This window comes from Lepisma saccharinum, chromosome 23, assembly GCF_977018435.1.
Source record: "Lepisma saccharinum chromosome 23, izLepSacc3.1, whole genome shotgun sequence".
In the NCBI taxonomy this organism is placed as follows: domain Eukaryota; kingdom Metazoa; phylum Arthropoda; class Insecta; order Zygentoma; family Lepismatidae; genus Lepisma; species Lepisma saccharinum.
The window spans coordinates 42,435,803-42,458,794 of NC_139251.1; the positions used below are offsets into that span (position 1 = coordinate 42,435,803).

General features: G+C 38.0%; 1 protein-coding gene across 1 annotated transcript; it reads right to left on the bottom strand.

The window, feature by feature from the left end:
• Positions 1-537: 537 nt before the first annotated feature.
• Positions 538-21,983, bottom strand: LOC146005476 (uncharacterized). The gene is made up of 9 exons (XM_083144720.1): positions 21,806-21,983; positions 19,960-20,144; positions 19,241-19,534; positions 18,337-18,431; positions 16,268-16,399; positions 6,838-7,043; positions 5,746-5,963; positions 1,967-2,223; positions 538-748 (listed from the first exon to the last, which is right to left on the bottom strand). Exons 1-9 carry the CDS (start codon positions 21,981-21,983, stop codon positions 538-540), a joined length of 1,776 nt encoding a protein of 591 aa, XP_083000846.1.
• Between the last annotated feature and the right edge of the window lie 1,009 nt (positions 21,984-22,992).

Genomic DNA, 22,992 nt, shown 5'->3' on the forward strand with positions numbered 1-22,992 from the left:
GTTCTTTATCCAATTTACTATTTCTGTTTGATTGTGTATTATAATAGCGGTTTATAGTTTGTAAGATCATGAAATGTGCGAAATTGGAAACTTTTCACCGGAGCGTTTTTCGTCTAGGTGAATGACGGACTCGGCTACTCTCAGCTGGCGCTGAAGTGCAAGTTTACGAATTCGGGACTTATAATTCTTTCGGGGCGGTCAAATAAGAAGTTGCGAAGAGTACATACTTTAATAACGAGCAAATTTGTTGCTGCCAGAATTGTTAAGAACTTTTTTAGAAATATCAAAAATCGATAATCAATTTTACGGTTAGGCCAATATTGAATGCATGATTAGAAGTGCACAACCTTATGTTCTAGGTCTGATAGAACCAGAATTCACTTGGTATAAACAATATGAAATGCAGCTCAGTTACGTAATACTTTATTTACAACATTCATCATATCACAGTACGATATGTTAAGTACATTCTGCAATTTACACAAACAATTCTACACCAACTGAAGCTGGGGTTGTCCAAATTAAGTCGACAGCCCTTTATTTTCTATAATAAAATTTGCCGTAGAGGATTTCAATGATTAAGATTATTAGGCAGATTGCATAAGCCGCCGATAAAAATACAAATATAACATATAAGTGCTGTAATGTTATTGAGTAATCATTTTCATCTCGGAAAAAAATCTGGTGTCCTTTAAAAACATGATGAGTGATGTATTGAAGTACACCATTCTCACGAAGCAGTTGGATGCTGTAGAGAAAGGAAAACATCAGAAATATTCCAACAATATGTGTATGATAGTTTATAACAAGTAATAACTTTACTAATCAAAATATTATGGCACTTCAAGCACCATTTGTATTTTATAGTTTGAAATTACAGGAAGAATATCTAGGTAAGATCACTTGTTAAATAGAAAAGGAATGTAGGCTTTACTATTGATCAAGGACCTGGGTTAAATCCCCGATCGAGGCACATGGTGCTTCAGAAATAAGTCTTGTCTCGATAAGCCCATTGGTACATAAAGTGGACTTAAAGTTTGACTTTGAGAAGATCTGGTTAACATTAAGTTCATATTTAATAGTTCTTTTCTAGTCACCAAATTTCATATTCGCAGCTTGAACAGTTTCAAAAATATCACAATATTGAAATTTTTACAATTTTTGACATTTCGACTATTTTATATTTTACAGTTAGTGTGTCCGTACTTCCAGGGCAGACTAGCCGATCTAATTAGTTCCTTGAAGTAGCAGTTCTGAGGTATTGATTGATAGTTGACACGAACAGATCCTAGCTTCGTAGCACGCTACATTAACCACGGAAGATGAGATGACTGTTAAGTTTCGGATTGAAATACAGAATGTCCCAAAATAGTGTTTACCCTCTTTGAACGTTAATAACAGAGAAACAATTAAAGATAACTTGACTGATCTTTTTGTATTTGAAGCTGCAATGTCTACGTTGAGTGTGTGTGAGCGTGTGTAGGCATTCTGTTGGTTTTAGTTTCGTCACAGCTCGCCAGGCGGGAGGCAATAGTGTAGCTACACAAAACGGCAGAATTGAGAATTTTTTCTCTCGAGCAACGTAAGAAGTGTCGAATATCCATCCAGATCTCTCGATTTAACACCGTTAGATTTCTACCTATGGGGAACTGTGAAGAACGATGTGTAAGCCACAAAACCACGGCCACTGGACGACATGTGACATTCCATTTAGACTACCTGTGCTTCCCTTCCCGTGGAAACTATATCTGCTTCTTTTCAATATGTTCATCTGTTCTACAGCGTTGCAGACGATGTATTGCTGCCAATGAACATCTAGCGACATCAAAAAAGTTGATACTTGTGTTATTAGTGTTCCTGCTATTAACGTTCAAACAGTGTAAGCACTATTTTGGGACACTCTGTATTATACGTATGAAACATTTTATCCAGAGAACGAAAATAAGTAAATAGGTAATATGCTTACAAGAAATCGAAAAGTTGTTTGTACTGAAAGGAATCGCTGTACTGGATTGTGATGGGAATCTTGAAGTATTTTCTGCCGACTCTCACAACTTTGCAAGGTAGAACATAGCTTGTGACTATGAAACCTTCGGGGCTGAACAATACTGCCCACTTCTTCTTGCAGAAAATCTCCACAAGGCTTACCGTCTTTCTTTCGATGCAATATTTCTTCTGAACAATGTACTTCCACACAGCCTTGAAGAATTCATCATTTGAGTTCTGTAAACAGAAAAGAATAACAGAATAAGATTCATGTAAGGTTAGGTGAGGAGAGACTAAGGCCATGTCCAAATCTGCAAACGTGCCGTGACTTTCCTGTGTCCCAATCGAAAAGCTCCCAGTTCCCGTTTTCTCCACCAGGTGCCAGTTCGATCGTCACCTACAGCGTTATGAGGTGCATGCACGCAATAGCCTAGTCTAGTTCGCTGCATTTTTTTTGTTTACACGAGGTGTGGTCCAGGAGTATCCCGGTGTCAGGCTGGTGCAAGGAAATGACGTTGAACCAAGTAGACGAATAGCGGTGTTCAAGATCAGAAAAAAGTAAAGAAGTAAAGTAAAGTGTTCCCCCGTGCTTAGCACCACGCCATGAAGGCATATAGGGGGTGTGGGGTAACAAGATTCAACAAATGCCCGTCTGCTGCTTTAAACGTTCATTTGATTAGTTAGCACGCACCACGTGGTCATACACAGTGGCGAAGCGTCATAAGAGGCCCGGAGGCCGGGCCTACCCTAATATAATTGGCTATTACGGATTATTTTATTACTTATAATTTCATTAAACGACGCCTTAATACAATAATTTAAGAAAACTGAAATTCTAGGCCTTACGATAATTTCCACAAATTTCCATCCCTGCCAGAGACTATATCGTGGCATGTTGAGGCACTTCTCCGTGGGCCTCATCTGGTCCCATAACATTCTATGTAATTCATGCGGGAAAGCATAATTTTAGGGGCGCGTTCGCCCGAAATGGACACAGTGAGTCCGGCCTCACGCAGTGATGCCAACCCTAGCATAATTGTGTTAAACGTAGTACAATTTGAACTTAATTGGCACCTAGCACCCTGTGTTTGGGATAATGGTAAAATATAGCATCATCTATAAACATGCGCCCCTGGGAGACAGATAAATTGAATTCAGAGGAATATATTTTGAAAAAATAAATTTAAAAGAAATCGCAAATCTTATTTGTTTCAAACAAAAGGTAGCATGTCGATCCAGTTACATCTGGCCCACCGTCTTCTTTTCATCTTTTCTTTATCTTTCCTTACTTAGCTCACGAGGAACATTTTATTGAAGGAAATTGCTAGAAAGTTGCGGTCACAGATAAAACAAGCCGCCGCCTTTTGTAGTCGTCGAATTTTCTCAAACTTTTTCAAGCGTTATATTGAACCAATTGTACTATTGGTTAAACCATTGTAACTAATTTAATGGAGGAAATTACCAATATTGTTTAACTAATCAACAACGCATGTTCACATCACAACTGCCCCGAAAATAGATGCATAAAATGAAGTTGGATTTAGCAAAATTTAACAGTATAATCAGCACACTTTTCCTGATTGGGAGGTTGGCAACGCTGGACACACGGTACAAACTGGGCTTCACATCTGTTTCTTGTCCAGAGCGGGGTGTCCAACGAGGGGAAAGGAAAGGTGAGGGTAGATTGGCAAAGACAACTTGTTCCGATGGCGAAAACAATGTTTCTATCCCAGTGTTATGTGTTCTTAGTTTCTCGATTTATTCCCGTTGCGTTGTTTTTTTTTTTGTTATATTTTATCTTGTTTTTTTCTTTTCGCTCATTTATTTTTTTATTGTTCTTTGATTCTTTTTACTTCGCTTTTTGTGCCACTTTTGGCTAATTTGCGAAGATGGGGAAGAGTGTTGATATGATGAAATTGACCAGAAATACCCATGCGCAGGCCAAGATTCGAGCCCAGGATCCATGGCGCCTTAGCGCGATGTGCTAACCACTCCGCCACGGGGCCCGGCTTTCATTGTTGTGAGCGTGTAGTGAGCAAGGGGAATAATGACTTGTATTACTCTGGAATGCTACAAAAACAAGCATAAAAGCCTATTACCGGGCATAGGAAGAAAAAAAGGGGTATCGGAGCATTGAGGACTGCCACTCGAATGACATCTAAAGCATCAACTCACACGCCTGTGCCTACCCTTCCTGCGACACCACGCTTCACCACTGGTCATACACAATACATTACACTGCTCCAGAACGGAGTGCAAACGGTACAGACAGCAAATACACTACTTGACACCAAATCAACGAAGCAGACGAGTCGGTATTGCACCGTGTAACCAACTAGACGCGTGAGTGCAGAGAGAGTCTTAAGACCACGTGTCATAGCGAGATAGTCCAGAAGTTGAACTCAGGATACGCCTCTGTCACACATAGTATGTCAAGTTTGCTGGAGGGAGAATAAATGTACAGCAATTAATTATTTAATGTATTGCCAAACATTTCAGTTTAAAATAAGGACCGTTAATAGCAAAGTTGTAAGTTATGCTACCAAATGCATTTAGAATTCACGAAACAACAGGGAAGGAGAAAAAGAATCATACACAATGAAGAAAAATGCAACAAAAACTGAAAAAGTACTGAAAAATGACCGAAAATGAAAAGAAATGCAACTGGTTCTAACTGAAGAGAAACGAACTGATATCAGATTTAGCATTACTTTCAAGGCTATGAAAGCATGATTTTTCATCGACTTCCGAGCGCTACCCTAATTATGACTATTTGAGAGCGGGAGCATTTGAGGTGCATTAAACTATCAGGACAACCAGTGGCGTCTCGTCCCTTGGGGCTTCCGGAGCTTAGCCCCTAAAGAAAAACGGACGAATTGACTTAATTTTCAATCACCATAATACATAACTATCACACAATCTTTTAAAAGACGATTTTTACCGACGTAAGTTCATCGTCAGCTGCAACGGATACGACAGCGCTCCTAGCGGCATTGATGTCAGTTATCATCTCGGGGCTCGTCACAGAGGAAGGCGTGGTCTACGCTACACGCTACAGTGAAGGTCACGTGCTAGCAGAGAGAGTGAACGAGGGGAGTCCAATGGATTTGGATGTTGATTCGGGGCTAGGTCCGAGGCGTCGCGTTCGTTCGATCCCGCGTGTTGTAGTGTAGCGTTGTGGTGGCTTTTATTCGCTATGAACAAAGTGGATTTCTTGTTGGCAACACCAACGTGATTTTGATATAATACCAGAGTAAGACCCATTTTTTTTGGCTATATATTTTGTATTTGTAAAATCTATTAATGTAGTATTGTATTGTAATGTAAGTATTGACATGTCCTATATTACCATGTACTGTAATTTGTACACACCGGTAGTCCTTGGACAGCACAGTTCTTGTTTAAATGAGAACCAATGTTCGTAGAAAGGTACGTTTCACAGCAATACCTGTTTCTTTTGTAATTCATGTGAATGGTCATTATATTTTAAATTCTTTAAAAAAATAAGTCCAATTTTGTAGTTTAGAGGAAGATAAATACCTGTTTTTTTGTAATTCATATGAATTGTTATTACCTTTTAAATACTTTTTTTTTTAAAATAAGTCCAGTTTTGTAGTCTAGAAGAAGAAAAATACCTATTTTTTGTAATTCATGTGAATTGTCATTATATTTTAAATTCTTTAAAAAATAAGCCCCGGCCAAATTTGAGGCCACGAGACGCCACTGAGGACAACATAATTTTCAATGTAAATCGCTTACCTGTAGCTCGTACTGGACGTAACTTTCTCGTAACACACAGAGCTTCTTGATCCTTCTCTGCAGCATATCTTCAAGAGAAGCGAATGGTTGCTGAGCCTTCTTTGCTGCCAGGAAGGAAATAAGCACGGACGAGAAAGTCCAGTACATCATTCCACCCAGGAATAGAGAGCATAGTAGCACCAGTCGGATTCCAAAAGATGAAGAATCCAAAGTTAATCCTGCGAATAAAACTTGCATTCTTACTTCTTGATAGTTGATAAATCCATTATATTTCGTCTCGGTCAATTTAATTATATCAGTATTTGAATTGAAAGAAGTGGAAAGCGGAAAACTTATTAAAACTTGTTTACTTTCATATTTCTTGATCAATACGTAAAACTATTTCCTATGTATTGCACCGTGCCATGAAGGCAAAGGCCCCACACATTCTCGATCTCGGCCATAGTAGAGATAATGTGATACTGACCAATAGGTCCGTAGCCAGGCAGGGGCCAGGTGAAAATGTAGACAACAGATATTATTTTGCTCGCAAATTGATGAAGGGTAAATTCACAGAACATGAACAGCAGCTATTACATTCGTTTATCTTGTTTATGAGTCGAAGTCTATTTAAAATATTCTGTAGATTTTAGAAAGTTCTTTCATAGGAGAGCTTCTTTATCTGTACCTTCGCTGCCCCCTGTTGCAGCCTCCCTTTGAATCAGAAATGTGTGACTTTGACGTCATCATCCACATTCTACCTCACAGGACAACAGCTGCCAAGTTTTGTGAACGAAGGGGAGTTTTATTGCTTCGGCCGGGGGTGGAATGTACGGTAGGCACCATGATTGAATATTGTGTATCATTTCTTGTATGATATGAATATCTGTATCATCGAAAGTAGTATGGAGCGTGTAGTAAGGGATGATGTTAGTAGCAGTCAATTAACACTTCAATAGATGTTTTATTTAGAAGATATAGAATTGTATGATAATGATATTATATCACTTTCCGATCGTTATTTTAGACCCACTCTCTGTACATACATTTAAAACGTGTTTCAATTGTTATTCAAGCATGTTCATTTCGCATTAAAAGAAACAAAAATCTCACCTTGATAACAGACAGTGGCGGAGAATACCTCGAAGCTCGTGTCGAGGAACCTGCCCTGGCGAGATTCGGCCTTCATGAAGACGTGGAGGACAACAATGAGCAGAACAACAATCCCAGCGAAAGCCAACCAAAGCTTTGCGCTGAATACTGTGAGAAATGCACCGGCGGATGGCTCGAATTCAGCCTCTTTTACATACAGTTCAGTCCTGCATAATAATGATAATAATAATAATAATCTTTATAGTTGTATGCACAGTCAAAAAAGACCAAAACTTCGTCTACATAACACACAGTGATGCTCATGTACAAGAATCAGAATCTTTAAAATAACTACAAACACACACACACGTATATATCAAGTAGGTTAAATAATAATTCTAATAATAAAAATATCCTAATATTTATAGTGGGGGAATTCCATTCTCATGGGTGGAACACCCAGACTACATTTTTGACATTAAAGTAACTATTCTACTGATACTTAAGCAACATTTTTCTTATAGTTTCTGTGTAATGAAATTATGAAACTAAACACTTGATTAACATAGCTACCCTTATAATACTTTCCCAGATTTATAGTTATAAGAGAACAATTTTGTATTAAGGGTGGGACAGATAGTATATCCATGGAGCAGGATAGCTATATCTGCGGCCTAAGGCGTCAGGCTTTGTTGCTCGGGCTGCAGGACAAGCGCACGTTCGAGTCTCCTGGGGTAAGCGTAACAACTTTTCTTATGAGATTTCGGCCAGTGTATGGGACCGTTGGTCACCCACCATCGTGAGGAAATTGGGAAGCTACGAATGAGTAGAGTAACCGAGTCACGGAAACCTACAACAACGACTAGGGGTTCGTTGTGCTGACCACACGTCATCCCGTAACTGGTTGGATGTTCCTCTTCTGTAGAGGTTTTTGGGGGGTGAGTCCGGCAGTCGGTAGATAGGGCTTTGCTTTGGCCCGTTAGGGCTGTTGCGCCATGGGATATGTTTATAATGTTTATAATTTTCTCTCTCCCTCTCGCTTTCCTTCCTTCGTTCAGAGAGAGAGAGAGAGAGAGAGAGAGAGAGAGAGAGAGAGAGAGAGAGAGAGAGAGAGAGAGAGAGAGAGTGTTCTTCCTTCTCTATCTCTGTTTCCGTGGAGAGAGAGAGAGAGAGAGTGGTCTTTCTCTCTCCTCCTTCTCTCTCTCTCTCTCTCTCTTTCTGTGAGAAAGAGAGAAGGTAAGAGAGGTCTCCTCTCTTTCTCATTTCTCTCTCTTTCGAGAGAGAGAGAAGTAAGAACTATTTTTTTCTCTCTCTCTTTCTTCCTTCTCTCTCTCTCTCTCTAAAGAAAGAGATAGAAAAAGTAGAACTTGTCTCTTTCCTCAGTCTCTCTCTCCCTCTCTCTCTCTGCCTTCCTCTCTTCTCTCCTCTTTGCTTCCTTTTCTGAATCTCTCTTTCTCTTTCGGAGAGAAAGAAAGGAAAGAGAGAGAGGGTGAAGAGAAGAGAGATTCCTTTTCCCCTTTCCCTTTCTTTTACCACTCTCTCTCTCTTAAACATCGGGGAGGCCCCCTCTCTCTCTCTCTCTCTCATATACATACATACACACACACACACACACACACACACACACACATATATATATATATATATATATATATATATATATATATATATATATATATATATATATATATATATATACAGGGTGACTGGTAATTAGATGTATTCCCTGAAAGGGATTAAAGTAGAGACAATTTGCAATAAATTTGACCACATGATACCCCGTCCGAAAATTAGTAGTTTTCGAGATAATCAAATTTCAATTGTTTTTTTAAAAAATTACAATTTTCCACATAAAAAGATGAATTGAGAAAAAACTGCTCATTGTATGGAACTTATTTCAGCGTTTTCTGATAGCTAACAAATAAGTGGTTCGTTGAGAAAAACGTTTTTGCCAAATAACAATCACATGTAAGTAACGGGTGGGTCTAAACTTACAAGTGATGATAAAAAATTGCACTCTTAGTTTACTTGGCAACGTATTAATAGCAGAAATGGTATGACACGAAGCGTACAAATTACTTAAATTACTTCCTTGTGACATCTGCTATCCAACAAGGTGCAAATGTTGCTGACATTCACATTTGTGTACAAGAAATAATACTTCATTCATCTTCATCTGAATGGAATCAATGAACAATCCAATTAAAGAACATTATATGTCTTGCTCAAAGTGGGCACCTCCGTTACGAATGCAGGCACTCAGGTTTTTACGGACATTTGGTCTCGTAACTCGTAATGTGATGGTGTTTTTCATGTGTTGATCAGCTGTTAAGATCCTCTCCCTGAGCTCTTCTTGCGAGTTTACCGGTGTTTTGTCATGTGGCTCCAAATGTAAAAGTTGCAAGGCTTCAAATCGGGGGATCGAGCCGGCCAGGGAATCGGGCCGCCTCGACCAATCCATTTCCTTGGGTAATTTTCATCCAGCCACTGTCGCACGCCCAGGTAGAAGTATGGATGGGGCGTAATCAACAATCATTTGATCGAGCCATTTTTCCTGCCCCAAATCTTAAATGGCATCACTTATGAACATTTTTTGAGGAACAGGATGGCAATGTTGTTGGAGGATGTGCCTCTAGCTACGATGACTGGTGTGCTCAGCTCGATCCCCCGATCGATTTGAAGCCTTGCGACTTTTACATTTGGAGCCACATGACAAAACATCGGTAAACTCGCAAGAAGAGCTCAGGAAGAGGATCTTAACAGCTGGTCAACACATCAAGGACACCATCACATCACGAGTTAAGAGACCAAATGTCCGTAAAAACCTGCGTGCCTGCATTTGTAACGGAGGTGCCCACTTTGAGCAGGACGTGTAATGTTCTTTAATTGAATTGTGTATTCCATTCACATGAAGATGAATGAAGTATTATTTCTTGTACACAAATGTGAATGTCAGCAACATTTGCACCTTGTTGGATAGCAGATGTCACAAGGAAGTAATTTAAGTAATTTGTACGCTTCTTCTTGTCATACCATTTCTGCTATTAATACGTTGCCAAGTAAACTAAGAGTGCAATTTTTTATCATCACTTACAAGTTTAGACCCACCCGTTACTTACATGTGATTGTTATTTGGCAAAAACGTTTTTCTCAACGAACCACTTATTTGTTAGCTATCAGAAAACGCTGAAATAAGTTCCATACAATGAGCAGTTTTTTCTCAATTCATCTTTTTATGTGGAAAATTGTAATTTTTTTAAAAAATAATTGAAATTCCATTATCTCGAAAACTACTAATTTTCGGACGGGGTATCATATGGTCAAATTTATTGCAAATTGTCTCTACTTTAACACATTTCAGGGAATACATCTAATTACCAGTCACCCTGTATATATATATATATATATATATATATATATATATATATATATATATATATATATGCTATAGAGAGAGAGAGAGCTTAGTAAAATATAAGGTTGTTAACCGTCAACCGCGAGAAAACTACTATTCATAGCTACTACATGTAGGCATGCCATTGTTTTTGCATGCCATCAGTCTTAACCTGTACATGTGTCAGTGTGACTCCATAACATAAGGTGTATGCGGTCATTGCTTCCTGTTGTTTGTTGGGGGAAAGGATGACGTACTTACCAATGACCTTTATATACGCCAGAGTGTTCCTCTAAGTACTCTTTATCTCTACATAACTGACATTGAGCTGTTTCAAAACCATGACAGTATTCAATACAAAACCTAGCCTTTGTTTTCGTCCTGTTGCGTCACCATTTCAACCTGCTTTGTTCAGTTGAATATCCACGAGCTTCTTGTTGCACGATAACAGGTGTGTTTGGAAAACATCACTTATTTCCGAAGACAGATATAAGGACATGATGAGGCACGGCTTCCCTAACCTTGATTACTTCGTCCTTGAGTCGCTCATTATTAGAACAACGAAGTTGAAGTTGTGTGTTCGCTTTTGAGATGACGGATTGAAGTTGATCTATTTAGATTTAGATTTATTTCATCCATGAATCACATTTGCATTTTCATGCTTAAATATTGGACATGTCAGTCAAACATTACAATATACTAATGTAATTAAATATAATAATGTAATATACATGGCCGTATTTAGAGGGGGGGTTTTTAGGGTTCAAACCCCCCCGAAACTTCTGGCATATTGGATTAATGGAAGCTTAGAAACCAAAATTTGACACATTTTCAAAAAATTATTTGCAGTCTCACAAAAATACAACAGCGAGACAATTCTGAAATGATCGAGCTAGAATTTTCAAACATTTTGAATTCTTCAATTTGAGCGAAACGGGTTTAATTCTCAGAATCGCAGCCCACCCGCGACCCCTTCATTTTCACTTCTGTTGTCCTCTTTCCAGTGCTGTTTCTATATCAGACTGAAAGTTCCCTTGTGATTGTCCCAAAATTCCCGTTCCAACTTTTAAATTCCCTGTTCGATAAGGGTTTAAAAACCTCTTTATAAGAGTTTAAACCTAGGATATCCAGCTTCGTAGCGCAATACATTCACTACTCTTCACCCAGCGGTCGATATAGTACATACATTTATCCTATATGTGGTCCTATAAAGGACATACTTGTATAGTGTGTAGTGGTTGTATATAATGTTGTTTTGTTAATATAGGAACAATATGAGCGTCGGAAAGTGGGATCGAACTGGTCCATAGAACCCCCTCACCCCGAATTGACATCGTTTATTGCAAGTTACAAAATAGCAGAACGTTTGTTAGTTTTATTGTTAATAACGAAAATAATGTCCAGTTAGTACTCGAACAGAATAACCAAAGAAAAATGACGTTAGATCGAAAAATTGAGGTTACAATACAGGCACCATGTTATGTTTTACCATTTAATCCAAAGAATAACTGGTTCCACAGTTTTCAAAAATCCAAAAATTAAGTTTTATGTGAATGGTCAAACAACATAAACTTTATGACTAAAATTTCTCTTACTTTTAAAGCTTTTTCTTGAGGTACCTAAAATTTAATAACAAAATATAATAACTGTGCATCTCAGTACACACTGCATGAAAGGTAAAAATCATAATGAAAACATTTGTGCTGCATATTCACACTTCTGATGGATAGAGTAGAAAAGTCTCCTCAAGGATATAAGGACCAATAATAATAATAATAATAACAATAATAATAATAATACGTTTGTATCAATTAGTTTTTTATAATGAAATTTTAATTATTATTAATTAATAATTATTATTGTTATTATTTCTATTATTCAAATTTCTTGCGATGCACATGGGAACAATTATGAGTGAACCCCCCCCCCCGAAATCTTTTCCTGCCTACGGCCATGGTAATATACGTACATACAATTAAATGATACCTTATGCCATGTAGCCGGTGTTACCGCAGGTAACGGCAAAATGTAATGAATTAAAAAGTTGTTTCAATAAAATGACAACATTGTTAAATACGTTAATGAACACCGTTGCCGTCGAGTAGATATTGCCTAGGACATTTTTTCTGCAGCCGACAGAAGCGAAGAGGGAGGCCGTTCCGCTACCCTGAAGAGGCAACAAGGGAGAAGAGGGCGCAAATGCAAGGAAAGAGCGGGTAAGGACTTTGGTGTATTATTCATATGCCTGTTAAGGGGCCCTGTTGCCGTTCATACCTACCGGATCAGCAAGTGTTGTCACATCGGATTGGCAGAAAAGAGCTAAATACCGCCTAAATTAAGAATACTATTTCTGTGAAGCAACTAGAGGTAGACAGCAAAGCCAATGGGATTGAACTACAACTGAGACCAGTTACGTAATGGACGAAAATATAGTTCCTTGATGTGATTTGTGATTTGGACAAACCTTGCTCCAAAATACTAAGTTAGCAACAACAGTAGTACGTACAGCTGGGCTTCCCTTCCACAAAGGAGCGGAGTTCTGTCGTCTGCTCAGTGCTCACCACAGAAACGTCAAACTGACCCGAGAAAAGTGTGGTTCTTCTTCTTCCCCTTCGCACCTCATTGCAAAGAAACAACAGACAGATGAAGAATTGACAAGGGTCTACCACTATTCATGGGATTTTCGTGGCAACTGTCTCATGAGTGGTAGTTCTTTCTAGGAGTGTTTGTGGCTAAATCACTGTGCTGATTGCAAAACAAGAACGAAATGAACAAATATCTAGCTCGAAGACACGTTTTCTTTACGGAGGGGGGGGGGGGGGTTATAACGTCTAGCAGGCATAATTGTCGTACTGATAGCCGGTAACACTTTTGAAAAAGTCGCGCCAGGCCACTGACCTTATCCTATTACTATTACAGATTTATGCTTGGAGGTGTATACCTGTATTAGTTTTACTGTCTATATATAAAAGTAACACCAGTAAGACATGTTAAAGTTACAATATAAAAATAATATTCTGTAATGGATTAAAACATTAAATATTGAGAAATATTATAAAGGTAAGACGAATATATGTTACTTAATTTGCATTCATGTGATATAACAGGTACAGTGTCTCTCAAAAGTTTTAGGACAACGACATTTTAAACTAGGTAACCCAATTTACACAAGGCGTTGGTGTGTTGCGTGTAGAGTTAGGCTCAATTTCAGGGTTGCCACATGCACAATAGATATTTATAAAATACGCGAAAGGAATAAAAACAACTAATATTGTTTAAAATTATTAAAAATATCACTATTATATCGCAAGTGACAAAATTCTTTCTGAAAGAAAAAAAAAGGTTTTTTAGTATTTCATCGCTGATGAGTCTACATAAAGGAAAAGAGGTGAGAGAAAACGAAAGGTGACAAAGGAGAGGAGAAAGAGAAAGCGAAAGGAGAAGAGGAAAAGTAAAAGAGTTCTGTAAAGCATTGACTGCGGTCCCAGGTTCGATCCTCCATACTAGGTTTTCTTTTTTTAATTCTCCTTTTATTATAAACAAGAGCATGGTATCATTATTTGTAATAGCAGTGTACAGTCACGGACACTTCTGGGTTGTAACGACCCTATTGAAGAAGCACTGAAGCAAGCCATCCATGTCTGACCACCAAGCGCCTTGTGACTAGACAACCCAAACAACATTGTAATTCTGTGGCTTGTATACCAGTCACGGGTATACATTTCTGTAAGTGATGCCAAAGAGAAATACGAGATGAAGATTGTCGGAAGTAATGTCTCGTGTTCTCTACATGGAATAATACTCGGTCCAAGTTACGTTCCTTTATTTAATGTTGTTTGGTAACGAACCTGAAGGACTGGGTTTATATTTTCACTCCTTGCATTACACTAAGTTCTATATTTTACAGTTATATTAATGCTTTGAACGAAAATAATACCTAGAACAACATCCAACACACGTTCACACCACGCTTGTCACAGACATGCACGTGAAAACGCACACACAAAGCTAAGATTTAACTTCCAAGTGAATGTCCAAATGACAGTAAACGGAGAAGCATGATGTGCGAAACATGTGATATTTCACAGAAAGAATGCGTCTATTTTTGGCATACGTGGTTTCTATTAATAGAGAATGAGACAATTATCAAAAATGAAGATGCATTTGCTTTTTCATGTGCTGAGGAAGGAAACAGACTGACTGGAAAAAAGAAAATGTAGTGCTATTGATAGTGTATTGGTTAGCGTGCAGAACTTTCATCAGCGAGGCCTGGGTTCGATCCCCACCATGGGCAAACTTTTTTTTTATTATTTGCTTGCAGTGAACAAATTTATTATATTGTTTTCTAGGCATCTTAACGAAAGGATACACATCAAATTTAATATTTTAATCTGTCCTTTCATTCTTCTAATAGGTTATGTATCACAAGGGATATAGAGATTCTCTATCTTGACAAAGGATATTTTCTCAATAGTTCCGTAGCTACGATTCTCCAGTCCCTTCCACCCACTTATTTATTTACTTTCTTCATATCTACTCACGAAATACCATGAATCTAACGAAAACACACAGATATAGTTAGAACAAGAAACACACCTCGCATCGAAGGTTCCAGGTTTGAGTTCTGGATTTATTGCGAGGGTGGATTATTCCTGTGTGTTCGACATTCAGTTGGAATACGATACGGGTGCATGGGGGAGGAGAAGGTGAGAGGATTTGCTTTTCCCTTCCTCTTGTAATTGTTGAGTTTTTAGGGAAGTGTCCTGTAGCGTATAAAACATAGGTTAGTGAGTGAAGATGATTCGGATTAGTGCGTTATTACTTAAACACACACTGTTTTCCACGTTACCAAACGAGGTCAGTGCAACATCAAGGAGGTGCGTAGGTGGGCATTCCGGATTTTTTTCTATTTCTTGATCACGTTGGCACTACCAATCATATTTGCCGCCGGCCGAAACTGATAATAATAACTCCATGAGCCAATACGCACGAATCTATTCATATGAACACGATTTTTTCAATGACGTAGGTAAGGCATTTCTCATAGTATACTCCCTCCCGGTCAGCACCCTTAGATTACGGATGCTGGGGGGCTCCTATGACCTGTATGAGCAGGGCACGTCAATTTTTCATATGTTGAGCGTCTCCCCGATGGCGTAGTGGTAACGTCGTCACCTTGTAATCGAAGTGTCCCGGGTTCAATACACTATGGAGGCACATGGCACAGTGGTTGGGATCCCACATTAAATATGCCTATCTGTGCATAAAGTGGAGTTAAAACAACAAATCAATCATATGTTGATCTATCGTTAATTTTTATATACAGGGTGAGTCAGAAATATGGTTACACGTTTGAAGTAAATGTAGTGTGTTACTGTACAATGTAGAGGGAAATGGTGAATGGTATATTAAAATTGAAACTTCATTTTATCATTTCAGGTATTAGTCACGCGCCCGAGCTTACGTCATTTGCCAAGATTGCGCTGAACATGAAGCAGCACGAGCTACAGTTGCAGCGTGGGCAATTGCATACCATAATGGTCGTTAGACTGCGAGACGTCCCTCATCAATTTAATCACATTTTCACTCATCCTTATGGTGGCGATTAGCCAAAAATGGCAGAAAAGCGACTCTAAATTAGAAATAAAATAACATTGATATGAGTAATCTTGCGTTACGTAATTTAAAATAGGTAAAGAAATGTCGTCTGTTGAGCAAATCTGGCATATTTAGTATTTCCCGAAGCGTATTCCTGCACGCGGCGGGTTTGACACTCTGAATTGTAGGAAGCATTCAGTTTCAGTAATGAAGATCAGTGAAATAAGCCCTGTCACGGCGGGAATGAATCGATAAGACGCTGTAATGGGATGACTGCCACGCGGGAGGTCTGGGTTCCATTCTGGAGTGAGAAATTTCAGGTGGAAATTTATTTCCCTGGTTCCTGTATATTTTCACCCTTTTATACGTAAAAATAATAATACTAAATAATCATAATTAGATCAATTGAACACGTATGATTTTCTTCACATTCTTTTGTTATAAATATTCTGAACTCACCAAGTCTGCATCAGCGGAAAGGCTTCATATCTTGTGCCTGAGAATCTCAGAGGTCCTAGGAAAACGTCTGCCTCTTCGGAATATACCATTTCCCTTGCATCCTGTCGATTTCTGGTGAACTTGACTGAAATTCTTAAAAGAGTAGATATTTTCAACATGGTGAATTAGAGCTAAACTCCTTTTACACTTTAAACTCTTTTAACAGAAGGAAAAAGGAGAGGTATTAATTGGAGTCTCACCCATAGCTAGAAGACTTGGACTTTGCAGATGATATTTGTCTGCTATCTCACACATACCATAATATGGAAAAGAAATTAGGAGATTTGGATAAGGATGGGAAAAGAGTTAGTATAGAGATAAATAGTACAAAGATGAGATCATTAAGAACGAAATTAAAAAAATATGGAAAATTTCCACTTGAATGAGGAAAATATTGAAGAGGTTAAGGAGTTTACATATCTGGGGAGTTTGGTGACAAATACAGGGGGAACAGAAGATAATGTTAGATCAAGAATTAGGAAAGCAAATGTGGCATTTATTCAGCTATATAAAGTTTTGAAAACAAGAGAAATTTCAATAAGAATTAAGCTGCGAATTTTTAGAACTAATGTGAAGTCAGTTCTCCTTTATGGATGTGAAACTTGGAAAGTAACAAAGAAAATTACTAAAGACCTACAGACATTCATAAATAGATGCCTATGGAAACTTCTGGGAATATATTGGCCAGATATTATCTCAAATGAAGATCTATGCAAACATACGCAAGAGGAACCGGTGGCAATACAGATCAAAAGAAGAAAGTGGAAGTGGATTGTCCACACATTGAGGAAAGATCCATCGGCAATAGACAGACAAGCATTGAGCTGGAACGCACAAGGACAACGTAGGAGAGGAAGGCCAAGAATGAGTTGGAGAAGAAGGACAATAGAGCAAGAAATATGGGAAGCAGGAAAGATAGTCCGTTGGCGATGCTTCGTTGAGGCCCTATGCTCCATAGCGGAGTAACAGGAAGTAAGTCAAGTAAGTCAAGTCTAAGCACCATAAACATTGCAAAATTAACTTGGTCCAAGATTCCCAAAATCTGAGAATTTAGCAAGTCAGACCCCAGTTGGTTGCCAATCGATCAAAGAACACACCACAGGGAATTTGCGATCTAAGCGATATTTTCCGGCCGTGCCCCACGCGAGTTTATTTTTTCCGTAAGGATAACATACTCAGAATGTAGGCATCCCACCGCACCTGCTCTATAACCCTCAAAGGCATGGAGAAGATCATGGAAGAGTCAACAAAGTACATATTCATTGCAGAAATATTACATCGGAAATTTATGTGTTATGTTAAAAAAGAGTACAAGTCACGACTTAATTGCTAGGCAAGTGCTTAACATCATACTTATAAAGGTAAGTCGTTGTTGCCTTGTAATCAAGAGGTCCCGGGTTCGATACCCGGTGGAGGCACATGGCACAGTGGTTCGGATTCCACTTTAATCTGTAGATCCAGTCCCGATTAGCCTTTCTGTGCATAAAGTTGACTTAAAACAACAATTCAATTCATAAAGGTAAGTATTTCACTGTCATGGGCAACCCCAATCACTTTTAGCTTAACTTTCTAAAGACGCGTTTCCGGACCGGGATTCCTTGTCTCATATTGGATCAGTCTCCATCCACCCTGCAAGTTTGATTCAAGGTCACGGAAACACCCTGTATATTTACACATAGAAAATATTAAGTCAATCTCGGCCAAAATTTTTTTGAAGCTTGCGCTACTGTTCCTGGCGTGCTTTCATTTTGGAAGGGGTGTTGGGGGGATGAACAGAGAAGCTTTCGTGCAAGTGTTCACTTGTCATTCGGCGAAAATGCGGCAATGATATTGAACAGCGCAGTTTCTCACGGCTGTTTCTCATTGGCTCAGTGAAGAAAAATGAGAACATCTTGATACCAGAAGCTTCTCGATTTTTGCACTTACGAATGCTGATTTTTGAATTTTACGGTTCGGAGATTTCCGAAAAGCTGTTGATGTTTACCTAACGACACGATCAATGTTATTCTCCACATAGTTGATACACTTACATGAATTTCAGCCTGTCTTTAAGCACTCGGAAAACACGTGGAAGGAATCCGTCAAAGGTGTGTTTAGTTGGAACATACCCCACGTATGGCCACGCCTAGAAAAAAGAAGAAAAACAAATGTCGTTACTGTCATTACGAGCAAAGTAATGAATCTTGTCAATGAGCCATTCCATGTGAAAGTGGACAAACAAGTTTAATTAATTTTTATTGATAATATCACTAGGAAAACTATGCAGAATTTGAAATTATTAATACAAACATTAGTGCCAAGGCTCTTAAATAACATATCATCAGACCTATTACTTTTTATAGTAGAAATTGAATTTTATGTGTGATGTTTCCACTTAATTTAGTTTCATTATGATACAGTATTATATTATACGATAAGAATATTAAAATAATTCAAATTTATTTCCAATTGTCTCATTCATATCCTACTTCATTTCTGATACAAACCTTACTTTGAAGAATCTATTTATGATAATTTTCATAGCCTTTACATTGTTCCATAATCCTACATGTGCATGATGTCACACCCGCCACAGTCAAAAAATGTTTATAAAAGAATGTAGTAATATATTTAGAAATTAAAACCATCTAAATGTCGAGTAAAGTTTGCTTTGTGAAAATAAAATGAAATTGTTTCTGTAAACCCATATATTTCACAGAGTTTTCTGAAAGACTGAGGAAGGTCATAAATTCAAGTCTCAGAAGCACAAAAAAATCTCTTTTCTGTAGTCGAGAATTGAGATGGGGGAGATATATCCCGCAACTAAATACCTTTCATCTAGGAAAATGAAATTACATGAATTGATAGACTTACATATTTGAAGGTGCTGAGAAAATAATGACATTGCCCCAATACTGTTTTGCTAGAACAATAACCTCCCGAAAATCTACTTACATCGATGTCTGGTACTGTTATGATTCTTGTCCCTTTAAGGTTAGACCTCCTCTGCCACACTGGCGCTAGGTTCCTGGACCAACCAACGGCCTTCTTCCAAATGCCTATCTGTTCCACTGTGACAGCAGTTCCCTTGCTATTGTTACTGTAAACTTCGTATGCTCTAGCACTCTCAGAGGTGGAGCTAATTTCTATAACGGATATCAAGCTGTAGTGAGGTATCTCCATGTTCTTGAAAAAGTCACTGCCCAGTTCCTTGTATGTGATGAGGTGACACATGTCCTGTTGTTTCATCTAAAAAGTAAAGTTAATTTACTAAATAATAATGCTAGAATAGTTGAATGGTGAAATAACGGTCTAAGGCCAATTTCACTTGCGATCTAACTATTGTAAAAAAAATTACCGTGAAAATTTTATTTTGTTTTCAAAAATTGTGCACGCAATTGTAATTTATGAATTTATAATCGTGATAACTGTTATTTCTTTATGCAAAAAAAAAAAAAAATCAAATTAAGATTTGAAACGTTCTTTAATCAGATGCCTATGCATACACATAGAGTGATAATTGAATTATGAGCAACCTAATACAAAGTGAATGGCACCCATTGATTATCGACCTATTTAATATTTATTGACATTTTTCTTTCTGGTTCAAATTTCATTCTCTCTCCTTCCTCAAGCGAATGACTCAAATTTAGATGGGTGAGATGGATTCTTACCTGATACGAGAAGAACTGAGTTTGTTTCAAAAGTAGCTTCAGTTTATATGATTCAAAAATTAAGAAAGTTTCTGCTGAATCTTCATTGTCGAGGTAGGTTGCAGGAGAAAGAAGAAGATATCCTACCTGAGCTCTCGGTGATAAGAATTTGGTCCTAAAAGCTATTCTCCATATTTCTTCCCATTCTGCAATAATAATAATAATAATAATAATAATAATAATAACAACAACAGTCCAAGCTGTATCCAAAGTGGAAAATAATATGTGCACATGTTTTTTTTGATTTTTTTAGGCAGTCGATACTTTGCAACTTCACAATTTTGCTATTAGTCAATGCCTGCTGATGGCTCAGATCCTTATGAACAATAATTTGAAAAGAATAGGCTACAAGATAGAGCCTACTCATTTACACGGACATATCCTAGGGCTACATTCTAGTGTTCGGCGTTCGGGAGAAAGGAAACAATTGTAAATATCCAAGATTGTGAGCATCACATTTTTTATATTAGCAAAATATGTTTTCAGGGGAAACAAAAAAATAACGTAATAAATAATCTAGTAAAATGTTTTCATTGAATCTGTAAAAATACTTAGTATTGGTTCGATACAATTTCTCTACAACGCCAGGTGTCCCAGGTTCGAATCCTGCCCTGGGCATGCATGTTTGTGAGTGTCCATTCATCAATTTCATCATATCATCATTCATCCCCATCTTCGCAAATTAACCAAAAGTGACATAAGAAGAGAAGTAAAATAAAGCAAATCAATCAATCAATCGATATAATTTCAATTTTATAATTATATATTCACTGAAATTCGAATTTTGAGAAAAATTGACTTCTTAGAATAACACACTTGAAAACATGTATATAGCGGTGTTACTGATTTTAAGTTTGGAAATTTTATACAAAATACATAAATTTAAAATTCATTATTATTTTTAACTGATAATGTGGAAATTGCAGTGATTGAAACACTTAAACACGATTGTTTGTAATTAGTACTTTATTGTAATATGATTTCAGTAGTTTGAATATTTTTAAGCATGTCAAAACAATCCAAAAGTCAGAAGAATTAGGTTAGTTGTTTAATTGGAAGAACCAGCGTTCTTTCAACTCGTAATAAACCGTACACAATTATTTTTATTTGACCCCCCCCCCCTGGAGCGGAGTGCCCGAGTTGCTCCTCTCAAGGGCCGGCCCTGACACTGGTTGTGAGAAGTAGAACGAGGGATATAGAGAAATAGAGGTAATAAGAGGGATAAGAAGAGAGAGAGAGAGAGAGAGAGAGAGAGAGAGAGAGAGAGAATTGTAAATCTAACAAAAAGCTGTTACCAATAGTAGGCCTATACTTTAAGTCCTGATTCGAACACCAGTTCGGTATCTTTGACACAGCTAGAGACGAAGCCGACCGGACGCGTAGCTGGTTTCGAGCCAGCACCTGTTCTTTTTTAAAAGCGCTGTTGTCACTTTTACCTGCAGTGATTAGACATTAATTCATTTACTGCGACGTTATACTCCCAAGGTCTCCACACTGTATAAGAAAAGCACAATCTAGTAAAGATAACGCAACCGCGACCTCACGTTAAGAAATCTCTAAAGAAACTGAATTGGCAATATTTCATTTGACAAGAGCTGTTAGTTCCTAAAACGGACGCTATTGGTGGGTAAGGTTTGAGGGGAAGATGCACTGCAATCCACGTGGACGTGAAGGATGGTTTACTCCTGTAACAGAGGAAACGGATCTTTCGGAACTTTCTTTGAAGTAAAGTGGCGTTCGAATCAGGACTTCAACTATTTGGGTCCTGAATAATGAAAGAAATTAGGTACCGATAAACTAGTAATACCTCTAGTAATTGAAGAAGAAACAACGAGTCGTATTCTCTTTCCCACGACTCCATTTTCCCATGACAAAGAAACCTCCAGATCATCATTGCTCACCAGCTTTGTGGATCGCGCAAAGGTTTCTGTGAACTTGAAATGTGATGTGAAGAATATTAAGCAACAAGCTAGTATGCCATTCATTTTTCCCCAAGAGTCGCCTCCGTGCCACAAAGTAACGATATTGACTACTGGTACGTTTGCATGGCTGCTCAGAAAGCTGGAAGAAACATAATTTCGCAACGAAAGTGTTCGAGAGATAATGAAGGAAATCTTTAGAAAAACCCTTAATCCAGATTGCATAATGTTGTCAAATGCTGATCACCAAACTGAGAAGAGTTAAGCTTGAATGACATGTAAGCACGTCAGTTATAATGTCTCGATTGATTTATTAATGCCAGTCGTTTTCTATCAGCTCAGTGTAAGAAAACTTCGATATAAACAAGCCAAGCTTTTTCTATTTTCCTTTCCAATTACTTTTTCTACGATCGTGTTCTCGAACGGAAGAAGGGGAGGATATGCGATGTAACAAAAACAAATCAATAACTATCACGTCAAGTTTCAAGTTCGGGCATTCTTTTGAATCGATTAGTTTCTCCTTGTCCTATCATGAAGAGATGAAAGGTGCAAAACAACTGTAGTATGCAACATATTATAGATGAATTCAAAACTACTAAATGTAACGATTTATAGATGAGTTCAAAGTAAAGTTGTGTTTTCTTCTCTTTTTTATTATCAGGGGTGTTAAACAAACAGCGGCGCGCTATCATCTAGGGGTGCTATGAGGAGGTGTGGAATTAGATTTAAGGAGTGCGATGTTGAAAATAAGGAAAATAATGAATGTATGCATACTTAAGTCCATACATCAAATAACAATCCACTTTTTGTTCGCTTCTATGAACATATGTCATTGAAACTGAAGATTTACTGGTGCCTTACTTCATTCTTGATTGGCTTCACAACAGCCACATATTTATTAATTTAAATAAACAAAGCTTGTTCAAGGGAGGTCAATGACCCCCTACACTCCAAGAAAGAGACCATACAGTGTAAACACAAACGCGAGGTTTCGTAGGAAACCCAAATAACAAACGAAATGGGCCTGGTCAAAACATACTATTCTAGGTGGCAACACCCCTGTTGGGTCCCCACG

What these genes read in the sequence shown, in the direction of transcription:
- LOC146005476 (XM_083144720.1), bottom strand. Translation starts at nt 21,983, where the DNA reads ATGAATGGCATACTAGCTTGTTGCTTAATATTCTTCACATCACATTTC. An exon ending in TTCTTCTTCAATTACTAGAG is followed by an intron (nt 20,145 to 21,805) that starts GTATTACTAGTT and finishes TTATTATTGCAG; the next exon opens with AATGGGAAGAAATATGGAGA. An exon ending in CGCCACTGTCTGTTATCAAG is followed by an intron (nt 5,964 to 6,837) that starts GTGAGATTTTTG and finishes TTTTATTCGCAG; the next exon opens with GATTAACTTTGGATTCTTCA.